The 11,793-nt window shown below is 56.5% G+C and overlaps 1 protein-coding gene and 1 long non-coding RNA gene across 2 annotated transcripts in view; one reads left to right on the top strand and one right to left on the bottom strand.

The window, feature by feature from the left end:
* Nucleotides 1–772: 772 nt before the first annotated feature.
* Nucleotides 773–10,458, top strand: LOC103349112 (uncharacterized). Its single transcript, XR_517320.5, has 2 exons — nucleotides 773–3,264; nucleotides 3,896–10,458. It is a non-coding gene; the product is annotated as an uncharacterized LOC103349112 (long non-coding RNA).
* The window catches only part of IRS2 (insulin receptor substrate 2), a 25,673-nt gene continuing 22,765 nt past the window's right edge, over nucleotides 8,886–11,793 (bottom strand). The window contains exon 2 of the mRNA XM_051849974.3: nucleotides 8,886–11,048. Within this exon, the coding sequence (XP_051705934.3) occupies nucleotides 11,044–11,048 (5 nt within the window). The 3' untranslated portion in view covers nucleotides 8,886–11,043. The remainder of the gene's footprint in view (nucleotides 11,049–11,793) is intronic.

Raw genomic sequence — 11,793 nt, 5'->3', positions numbered from 1 at the left:
CCCCTATTGCCCCACGTGGGAGAAGGAGACTCCCTTTTGCACCATGTGGGAGATGGAGATCCTCATTTGGTCCACACGGGAGAGCGAGACCCCCATTCGCTCTATGCATGAGAGCAAGACCCCCATTTGGTCCACGTGGGAGAGGGAGACCCCCATTCACTCCACCCAGGAGAGGGAGACCCCCATTCACACCATGCAGGAGAGGGAGACTCAATTTGCTTCATGCAGTAGAGGGAGACCCCCTATTGTTCCACGTGGGAGAAGGAGACCCCTTTTGCACCATGTGGGAGATGGAGACCCCCATTCAGTCCACGCGGGAGAGGGAGACCCCCATCCGGTCCACGTGGGAGAGGGAGACCCCCATTCGGTCCACGCGGGAGATGGAGACCCCATTTGCACCATGCAGGAGAGCGAGACCCCCCCATTCGCTCCATGCAGGAGAGCGAGACCCCCATTCGCTCCACGCGGGAGATGGAGACCCCATTCGCACCATGCGGGAGAGGAAGATCCCCCTTCACTCCACGCAGGAGAGGGAGACCCCCATTTGCTCCACGCGGGAGAGGGAGACAACCCCATTCAGTCCACGTGGGAGTGGGAGACCCCCATTTGCCCCACGTGGGAGAGCAAGACCCACTTCGCTCCACGCGGGAGAGAGAGACCCCCATTCGCCCCACATGGGAGAAGGAGGCTCCTATTCGCCCCACACTGGTGAGAGAGAGACACCCATTCCTCCCACATGGGACAGAGACCGAATCATGCCAGATGATCCCTGGGGACAGTGGGACACTGGTCGGCTGTGCCAGGTGGAACAGAGGATGTCTAGGCCAGGCAGGTCCCCAGGGAGCCTGCAAGCAGAGATGCTCAGGCATGCTTGTGTCCAGGCAGCCGCCAGGGCCGCCGTCTCTGGCCACCACCGTCCATGGCGGCTCCTCCCGCTCCCCCTCTCCCCCAGAGGTTCGTGGAGCAAGGAAGGAGTGTGTCAGGGCCCTGACTCTCAGAGTGACCCCTCTGCCCACAGTGGCTCCCTGCTCACCCACACTTCTCTCTCCTGTCCCCAGCACAGGGGCCGTGAGACGCCCTGAACCAGGACCTGCCCTCGAACCTGATCTCCAGGGGTGGGGGCAGCACGGCAGCCCCCAGAGGCATGACTGTGGCCAGCGGGGATCTAAAAACACAAAATGGCAAACTGCAGACTTGAGCAAGGCATGCCTCGTGATCTGGGCTTCTCTAAGCAGCGCGGGAACCGTCGGGCCGCCCACCCCGTCGCCCCGCGCACGAGTCCTGCCTGTGTCCTCTTGCTGGTCATCAGCCGCCTTGGGTACGACACTGACCCTTCGTCAGCTGCGCTTCTGCCTGTTTGCGCACAGAGTGACGTCGCTGGCCGTGCACGCGTCCGGGAGGCGCGGAGAGGTGGAAGAAGGCTGGGTCAGACACTCAGAGACCAGATTTGTGTAGCTGTCTCACTCTGCTTTTACCTTTGCTCTATCGTTAGCTACTGCTGCCCACCTCTTTCTGGGCCTAATTTACAAATTAGACTTTATCCCAGGTGTCGTGTATGAGGAAAAAGAGAGTATTATAACAAGTTGGGGGTATTGTCCATGGTTTGGGGCACCTGCTGGGCGTCTTGAACTTGCGGCTGATGTATTACTTGATCATCCTTCACCTGGAAAACGTGTTTCACAAGGAAAATGTCCAAAGAAACTGAACAGCAAACACAGCTGCCTGTTTGTTTGTTTGTTTCATCTATTTGAAAGGCAGGGTTACAGGGAGAGAGAGAGGTCTTCTGTCCATTGGCTCACTCCCCAGATGGCCACCACGGCCAGGGCTGGACCAGGCTGAAGCCAGGAGCCCGGAGCTCCATCCGGACCTCCCATGTGACACCTCTTACCTTTCAAGGAAGGACTCACTTGAGTCACTCCAGGTGTGTGCCAAAGCCAATCCATGCAGAGGCGTGCCGCTCATTACGGTGACTGCTGTGGCTTTGGGGACTATGTGGAGCCCTGGCTGCCTCACTCTTTGAAGGGACCATTATGCAGCTCTGCTTTTCACTGACGCCACAGCAGTCACAGGGACCACACTCTTGTGCCCGCGGAGCGGAAAAAGTGAAGGCTGGCCGGGCGCTTCAGTCGCCCTGTGTCCTGCAGGACGCGAGCCCAGGCTTTCTCTGTTGATTTCCTAGAGGCGTTGGTCGTTCCATGAATTCTCCACGAACCACAGAGTGAGGGCACCCTGTGTACCCTTCTCGGCCGCCTATGTATCTCAACTTCTACTTACAAGGCTTCGGTCCAGCGACCCTCGTAAACTGTTCCCAAGGCGAATTTTACAAGTAGAGACTGAAAGTTCATGTTTTCCAGAGAAATGACACAGAAATGACTTCAACCTCTATTTTAAACTTACACGTGCACCCTGGCGCAGGTCAATAATTAAAAGTCTCACCTATCAACGTGACCTCCACGTAAAGGAAAAACAATGAAAGGTTTGCTTTCTTCTTTTCTCCAAGATAACGTTTATGGAGCAGATTTAATGGGACTTAAGTGGAACTCCAGAACCAAGGAGGACTTTGGAAAGCCCTCCGGAGTGGACTTCCTCTCCAGCAATCAAACAGGAGCGCGGTCAGCCTTTGCAGTGGGCTCACCGTCTGCCCCTTCACCTGCTGCTGCTCGCTGAGCCCTGCGAGCTGCCCTGCTCGGGCTGAACACGTGGTCAGCCACACCTGGATGCCTGCAGGGACCAAGAGGAAGCAACCCCCTGTGTGTGGGGAGAAGGCTCGGTGAAGGGGGCAGCGTTGCTTCCCCTGGGAGACGTGCAACTGAGAGGCGAGGGAGGTGCTTAAAGCTCCCATACTGCCTTGCGTGGCGCTCAATGCACCTGCCCGAGGATGCCAGAGGGGTGGCTCCGGGATTCCGAGGGCACTGGAGGCAAACCTACAGGGCTGCACCTTGCAACCACGGCCGGGTGATTCTAGATTGCATGGCTGGAGTTATACCTGCTCCCTTCCAATGGTGCCTTGGAGAGTGACCTTCCTTTGGACGACTCCCAGGGCATAGGGTGAGCTGAGAGGGAGAGTAGTGGGTCTCGGGGGACTCTGGAAGCCAGCAGGCTGGCTCTGGCCACCTGGGTGCACATGGTCAACCTGGACTGAGCGGGCCAAGGCTGTAGGAGGTGACCAGGAGGTTCACGTCTTCAGGAAATGGACCGGATGGGAAGACGGAGCATGTGTGGTGGTTTTAAGAGCAGCAACCAGAAGACTGGCTTCCCGCCTAGGTAGGAGTGGCTGACCTCTGCAGCCTGGGGCTCTGGAATGCTCGGCGATGCAGCCCTCGGGGCTGAGGAGGAGGCAGTGGGGCCAGGGTGTCCTTGGGCCCTGGTCACAACCTCCAGTGAGGCAGCGGGCAGCTGCAGCTGCAGCGCCCAAGCCCTCACTTGCAGGATTCCTGTCTCCAGGGCAGATGGGGGCAAGGGAGGGGCCCAGGTGGAGGGCTAACCTGTCTCAGCTCACTTAGGACAGAGCGTGGAGGAGAAGCAAGCCGGCGGTGTTGCTCTGGCTGGCAGGGCGCCCAGGGCCCAGGCTGGCAGCCGATTCTCCGCGAGATGCTACTTCCCCCCAAAGCAGAGGCTGTGCAGCTCCCTGCAGGCAGGAAGCTGGGTGCTGCTTCCGGCTGCAGCCTTCCCCTGCTGTGCTTCCAAGTGTGGGGCAGGGGGCTTGCCTGGGGGCACTGCTGCTTCGCAGGGCTCCCCTGCTGGCCGGCGCCCAGCACCCCGCGGTTGGGAGGCAGACAGATACCTAATCTGTCTGAGCACCGGCCCGTGGTCGGTTCTGGGCATGCCCTGCCTTCGTGGAACAGCCTGCCAGGGCACATTCCTTGCACAACCTAATCTTTGGCTGCGTTTACAGGATGAGAACTTCTGCCCTCCATCAACAATGAACCGTGCTGTGACACCAGGGACCTCGTCACCAGCGGCTTTTGACTTTCTTTGAGACGCCACGGCTGTTTTTTTTATGATGTGACCGACACTGGTGGTCTTGATACCAATCATACTGCAAACAACACTGACGTCAGGAGACACCGAGAACACGCAGCCTGGTGTTTTGTTTTTATTCCACGTGCCCTTCGGCGTTGAGATTTCACCAGGAGCCTTCGGAGTGACCCCCACGTGGCAGCCTGCTGCTCGGAGCCCCACCTGGCCACAGCAGGTGCACCCACACCTGAGGTTCAGGGAGCACACCTCCACACCAGGCCCAGGTGCAGCACCAGAGCTGGGGGTCCCCCGAAGCCTCTGCTCCCACAGCCCACCCGTGCACATGTGAGAATGGAGAGAGCCAAGTACGCTGTCCCCCAGCGCTGCCACAGCCCTGGGGCTCTCAGGAGGCCACACGTTGTGCTGGACCCGGCTCTGCACTTGCAGCCCTTCCCGCGTGTGGTGTCACACCTGGCCTCGCCAGGGCACCCGTGTCCTGCCGCCCACGGAATAGAGCTCAGAGGCAAAGGGGAACTTCCGTTTGCTTAATGCTGTGCTTGCTCCTCTTCCTGTCTCTGGTTGGGAAGTAAAGCAAAGCTCTTTTTCTTTTATAAATTTATTTGTTTATTTGAAAGGCAGAGTTACAGAGAGAGAGAGAGAGAGAGAGAGAGGTCTTTTCATCTGCTGGTTCGCTCCCCAGATGGCTGCAGTGGCCAGGGCTGGCAAGGCGGAAGCCAGGCGCCTGGAACTCCAGCTGATCTATGCAGGTGGCGGGGGCCAAGCACTCAGGCCATCGTCTGTTGCCTTCACAGGTGCATTAGCAGGGAGCTGGATCAGAAGCGGAGCTGCTGGGACTCCAACTGGTGCCCATAGGGGATGCCGGTGTCACAGGCAATGACCCACCACAACTCCGGCTCCTAAAGCAAAGCTCTTATGGCAGCCCTAATGTGGAAAAACGTCAATAGGCTATTTGGGAATTCTCACTATGAGACTGAAAAGCAGAATAGACGACCAGGAGCTGGATGACAGGCCTCTCTCCGCATGTCAGCCACAGGGCATTTGCACCTGTGCAGTGGGAGAAGAGTCTACACATTCCGAGAAAAGAGCCTGCGACCCAAGGATCCCCTCCCCCACCAGCCTGCAGCGGATCGCTCTCCAGCACGAGAGAACTCAGGGAACACGGGGCCCAGAAAGGATTTTCTGCAAAAGGCTATGAGCTTCGTTGTCTTGTTTTTAGTAACAAAATCCAGGCAATTAGATGAATCAACACTAACCATGCCCAAAGGACCAGTGGCGGGAAACCAATCAAAGTAAATGGGGGGTGAATAGTTAGAGACCCTTTGAAGTGCGTGACAGAAGAGTGTGGTTTTTTAAAATCTTGTGTGTAACAAATGCAAGGAAGGCAAAAACAAAGGTGACGGAGTCGTCAGATGTCTCAGGGATGCTGTGTGAAGCTCGCATGTGTATTTTTTTTTAAAGCTTCCAACTTCTAAGATTCTGGATCAACGCTCCCGGAGGGAGCTTTTCAGGAAATAATATCGTGTGTAAACAAGAGCGTATCGCAGGTTCAGCAGTTCCTCTCCCCTCACTCCACGTCCCCTTCCATGCGCAGTAGGTGAGCCACGCGGGTGAGCCGGAAGCAGCGGGGGTGGCGGCCAGACCTGGGTGCACCTGCTCAGGCACTGGGGCTTTTTCTGCTAGACGGAGGGGGGGTGTTCTTCACCATGATGGTCGCCCTGAGGGATCCCTTGTGAGGGTCATGGCCCAGAAGCGCTCCCCAAGCCCTGTCCCGTGCGAGGCTGGGCAGTAGTCAGGACCGGCCTAAAATCTGAGCTCTCCTCTCTGTGTGTAGAACTTTGCTTCTGACCCTCTGACGCTGATCTGACGAACAAGGCGTGTAAGGAACTCTGATCATTCTTCCGCCTGTTCAAACCTGGCCAGTGCTAACTTTTGCACCAAAATCAACTTGGGATCCCACGCCAAGTCCCTCTCCCGCCGCCCATCCTCAGAGGAGCCTTGATGAGCTCTAAGACTGGGGCCGGGGGCTTCAGGCCACCTCGCGCCCCCTCTCTGGGTCCCATCGCCCCTGACCCGAAGGTCACAGTTCTTTCTGGAACCTTCCAAGGCCCTGCTTGCCAACCCTTGGTAGTTTGAGCTCTCATAAAACGCCTTCCAAGAGAGTGGTGGGGTGGGGGCTTGAATGTGGCAATTCCGCCCACCACGGTCAGCAGCACCGTTCGTGTCTGCTCACGCTGGATTTGCGACTTCCTTGGGTTCTGTCTGCAAATCGCTCTTCTTAGGATCTCTGTGGCCTCAGGAACAGGTGCCCCACGTGGACACGTATCCTGCACTGGAGAGCCACTCCCATCAGACAGGGTTCTGGTCACTGATTCTCTGCACTCTTAGCCGCCTGCCCAGGCGTGCCACCCCTTCCGCCAACTCCCTCTTGGCCGGCCCAGCTCCTGCTCAGGTGTCTCCTCCTGGGACTGCATGCCAACGTCGTGGTCACCGCCTTCCCCAGGGGTCAGCACATGGCCAATTCTGCATGCTGGGGACTGAGGAGGAGACAGCGGGGGGGGGGGTGGCTCTGGGGTCGTCCCAGCACTCAGACACCCCCAAGGGAGAGGCACCACCTCTCCAGGGTATTAGGGGAGCACTTGCAGCTCTCAGACACGCAAGAGGCCCAGTCTAAGACCCAAAAAATCTGGGACTGGCAGAGCAGAAAGATGCAAAGACCCAGGGCTGCAAACCTGACCCTCTCGTTCTGTTCCATCCTAAGTCCCCTTCTTGTCTGCAGGCCTGGAAACTTCCAGAAATGCAGGTTGTCAGCCTTCTTTGTACCTGCTGACCTGGTAAGGCTAAAGCTTGAGACGGGCCTGCTCTGAATATCTGCGTCCCCCCGATTCACACACTGAAAACCCCACCCCCAAAGTGACGGAGCTAGGAGTGGGGTCACGGAGGGTAACTCAGGTCGGGGGTGGAGCCTCTGCGAGCGGGGGACTGGTGGCTTTGCACAAGGACCCCACGGAGTTGCCCACCTCCCTCTGCCCCATGAGGACCCGCAGTGAGTAGGTCAGAGCTGGTCTCCACCAGGCATGTGTCTATGCCTCACCCTCCGACGGGCCAGCACCCAGCACGTCCCAGCCCGGGAGCTGTTGGGAAAGGACCAACTCCCGGTCTGCCGTCTGTGGTCACGCGGCCCAGGCGACAGTGGTCACGGGGCCCAGGTGACATCCAGCCAGGCCATCGGGATCTCTAACTCACTGTTACAAACCCCAGTGGACACAGATATCGTGTTGAGGCTTTATGCCTCCCCTCTCCAGAAGACGGTGTCGCGATGGGCAGGACACTTTTGCTGTCTGTCAGGGGCGCCTGCACCCTGGTAGTCAGGGACAGGGAGCTCTGGAGGCTGCCTGTGAGCCGTTCATTCCGTGGCGAGAGCTCCGGGCCGCCCCGCGGGGCAGCTAGACTTGGGCTGTGATTCTGGTCAACTTTGGAGCTTGTGGATCCTAGGTGGGCAGAGGGAATATCCTGGACCAGAGAAGGGAACGCAGGGATCCAGACGCAGATGGAACCCAGGTCAGAGGAACCGAGGGCCCGGATCCGGACAGGAGCCTCCACCTGATCCCAGCTGCGGGCGCTAGGGAAGTCAGGCCAGCGTGCAGCTGTGGGTGCTGGCAGGATGCTGGGTGGCGTCCTCTGGGGCCATGGAGGAACAGGCTGAAGAGCCGAGAGGAGAGAGCCCGCCAGACTCTCCAGGGCTGGCCGTGGTTACTAACCTGTCCACCGCATGCGGTACCCGGTTACACCGCGCTCAGCCCCCCGTAGCGGTGTACAATGCAGAGGGAAGAGGCGCCGCCCATTTTCCAAGGACTCCTGGTCCCCGACCTTTCACTAGTGGCACTCACAGCTCCTTACAAGTAGCCCGAGACAGGGAGAGCCCCCTGCTCAGGCTGTCCGACTGTGGCGCCCTGGCTCCCACGAGTCAGCCTGGAGTCGGGGCCCTGTGTGCCACGACGGACCCTGCACCAGTGGGCACCCTCCACGTGCATGGGGTGCGGGTGTGGGCGGAGCCAAGCCAGTGGCATCTCTGCCCTTCATCCAGTTCAGCCTCCTGACAACATTCTGCTCCAAGCTCCTCCCTGGTGCTGGTGAGCACTTCCGGCATCCACACACCTTGGAAGCAACTCCTCCTCCACGCTGTACATGACGGACAGCACTGGTCCTGTCCTGCAGAGAGCTAGCAGACTGTGGGCACCCCAAACCTTGCAGATCAAGCCTCCCACCCCGCGGGACCAGCAGAGCCCCCCGGAACAACTACCTGGGCACAGCAGGTGGCCTTGGGGCAGCAGCTACCCTGGCCCAGGTTTCCACCCTCCAGCACGTGCTGGTCCTGACTTCAACAAAACCATGGTTGCAAAGTTGCCTTCCAACTGGTCCTGATGATATTTGTTTGAAAGACCTATGTGGTTCTGATGGAAGTCAACAGGTGTCACTCATGTATTTCTGCCTCCTAACAGCTGCAGCCCCTGGGGTCCGATGGTGTCTCCGCTTCACAGGGATTCGCAGATCCCTGTGTGTGCATCGGGGCCGGAGCCCAGGGCAACCACTGCCTCTCACGGGCTGCAAGCCCTCGGCCCAACCATTCACCCCGTCTCTTCCCCATCCATAGAATGCGACAGCAGTTCCCACCTCTGTGGTGATGAGCTGCGAGGGGGCTCCTATGTGTGGAGCATCCGGGCCAGCGCCCACACGTCGGGAGGATGCTGGGTTTGGGTCAGGAAGGGGCACGGCATGGAGCACGTTGATTTTACAGGAATTCTGTGATGGGGGCACGGAGGCTGTCTTCTGCTCTCTAGAACAAATGTTGCTCACACCAAAACCCCGAGGCATAAATTAGCAGAAGAAAACCCCTGGAGGCCGTGTTTATTTCATAAATAATGTCTTTTATTTATTGCGTATGGCTATAAGGCGGCGTCCATGGTCAGTATAACTACACACAATGCACTAGGATAGTCCAGTTTATTCTTGTCTCTGGCCCTATATACAGCGTGTACAGTGGAAGACAGAGCAAGATAAGTTAAGTCTCTTGTCATATCACAATAGCAAGAAATATATTTAACATCTTGATATCCAGAAACAATACGTACCCAAAAAGAAAACACTGTTTAATAACTGTTAAAGTTTATATAGCAAAAAATATTTTAAATTTAAGGTAAATCAGGCAAAATGTACAAAGACCCAATATACATCGTGAAGTTTTAGCAAACATAACATTTATACATTTTGGTTCCATTCTGTAAACTAAATTAAAAATGTAAATATTGCATATGCCTTTTTTTCTTTTTGAAATGTACAGGATAGAGGAGAATTTAGCATCTTATCACCTTCGCGTTTTGCTTGCTTTAAGTTACAGGGTGAACGGGAACCACCTGTCTAGTGTCACGGCTACAGTAAGCACACATTCCGTCCTGTCGTACCTGGGGCGGGCAGGCAGCAGCCGCCCCCCGCCCGGATTCGCAGTCCCCACACGACACAGAGACGTCGGGACTTTCTATACAGCTTGATAGAGGACGCCACGCACCAAACTCAGCCTTCCGTCCAACAAGGTGACGTGTGACTTCCTACAAGGGAAACCTTGAGTGTCCAGGGGGATCACGGTACATTCAGCTCTGTCTTGCAATGCAAGCCTCTGTCCCAGCCGCTCCTCGTGGCAGCAGCAAGACCCTCGCATTGCCATTAAATACATTTTTAAGACATTGGATTTTTTGGTGTTTCTCTACAGAAGCCTCGATTTATTAATGCATTATTCTATAGTGATATAGATCTATCTATTTATATATATATATATTTCTTCTCCAAAATGAAAACAAAACAAAAAAGCAAAAAACCAACCAACCACTCACATGTCCAATGGATTAGTGTAACCTCTAGGTGACAGTCAGGGGACGCAGGGCTGGGTGCGCCTCCGGACGGTGCCCAGGGAGCAGCAAGGTGTCGGGACATTCTGCTGGTCCAGTTCAGCAGTTCCGGTGACGTCTGTGGTGACTGCCACAACACTGATACAGAGACTGAAAACACGGAACGAGGGCAGCCTTGTCGGGGGTCTTCCCGGCGAGTAACACGTACCGTGGGATTCTTTTCTCTCTCCATGAATACCGCAAGGGCTGGAATGCTTTTTTTTTAAATTAGTTTCTTTTTTTTCTTTTTTCTTTTTTTTTTTTGTTCAGAAGGCAGCCTCATTGGCCAGCATCATAGCATTATATAAAGACAATACAATTTTTTTGTTTGTTTTTTAAATTAAGTCTACCAAACCCGCGCCACCCCAGAATTGCGAGCAGGCCTACGTGGATTTTTGGTTACAGAAACGCGAGCCCCGCGGCTCAGGACAGCAGAGACGTGTGTGCGGGTGAGCAGAACCAAAGGCCTCTGCCAGACACACGGATGCAGAAAAGACGAGCAGACAGCAGCCCTTCCCTCCCCGGCCCGCTCCCCAGCCCAGCTGCCGCGGTGACGGACAGTCACCATCATCCATCCCCCTTCAGAGTCCAGTCCCAGATTTCACTCCCGTGGGAATGCGTCAGTCCCCCGCTGAGCTGTGTGTGGGTGCACGTGGCAGGTGCCTGGCGTCGGACACGGGGCACACGCCCCGCCACGGCCCCGGCCACGCCGCTCCGGCTTAGCCTTGAACTGAGGTAGGACTGTGGTAGCTTTGAGAGGGTGCCAGGAAACACCAGATTTTACCACTTCCATGGCTGTCGGTAGAATCTCCCAGCATGCTGAGGGGCGCCTTTGCTGAGCCAAGATCAAAGTGAGAAGGAGATTAAGACACTGGCCCTGACGTCTTGCAGCCAATGGGAACATCCAACGGTCTTTGAGAATTGCTCCTTCAGCTAATTCTGTGTTTTTTTTTTTTTTTCTTAAAAAATCAACAACAAACAGGACATGGACAGCACGATGGTGAACGCCCCGCGTGGGAGCGCGAGAGGCGTGGGCGGCTCGCAGGGTCACCGCTCAGATCCCAACACGGAGGGCAAGCTGCTTCCGACCCGGGAGACGCCGGCTTCCGCTCTGCTGCGCGCTTCACTCTGCAAAAGGAGGACAGTGGTCAGGGGCGCCGCCGCCTCCCACCCCTTCCCGCCCCGGCCGGGGACTGCGCCTTCCTGCGCACTCGTGGGGAGCTGCCCGCCTGTGCTGTGCTAAGAATTTCACACAGCTGACCTCCCTGTGATTCTCACTCTTTGCTGCTTTCTCTGATCCTGGCGGGACACACACAGCCTGTGTGTCCTGAAGCTGAGAGGCCGCCCCCAACGCCGGGGCAGCAATGACCCCAACACACGACCTCCCTTGCAGAGCAGGCAGCGTGCGGGTCAGCGAACGTGGCAAACACTCCCTCCACTCCTCATCTGCAGTTTCTTACTGCACCACTTCCCCAGGCTGTGCTATCTCATGAGGGTTTTTTTTTTCTTTAATATTTATTTGAAAGGCAGAGTTACAGGGGGTGGGGAGAGAGAGAGAGAGAGATCTCAATCTGCTGGTTTACTCCCCAAATGGCTGCAACAGCAGGTGTGGGCAAGCAAAGCTGGGAGCCAGGAGCCTCATCCGGGTCTCCCACGTGGGTGCAGGAGCCCACACACCTGGGCCGTCTTCCACTGCTTTCCAGGTGCATTAGCAGGGAGCTGGATCAGAAGTGGAGCAGCGGGGTGCTAGAATTGCAGTCAGCAGCTTTACCTGCTACGCCACAAAGCCAGCTTCTATCTTAATAGTTTCAAAAAGTTTATTATTTTTATAAAGCTTGTGTCTTCCTAAAATTTCACAGGTAGGGGCCGGCAT

The sequence above is a fragment of the Oryctolagus cuniculus genome, chromosome 9, assembly GCF_051225735.1.
Source record: "Oryctolagus cuniculus isolate XC-2025 breed Fujian yellow rabbit chromosome 9, ASM5122573v1, whole genome shotgun sequence".
NCBI lineage: Eukaryota > Metazoa > Chordata > Mammalia > Lagomorpha > Leporidae > Oryctolagus > Oryctolagus cuniculus.
This window is presented reverse-complemented; position numbering and strand designations above follow the sequence as displayed.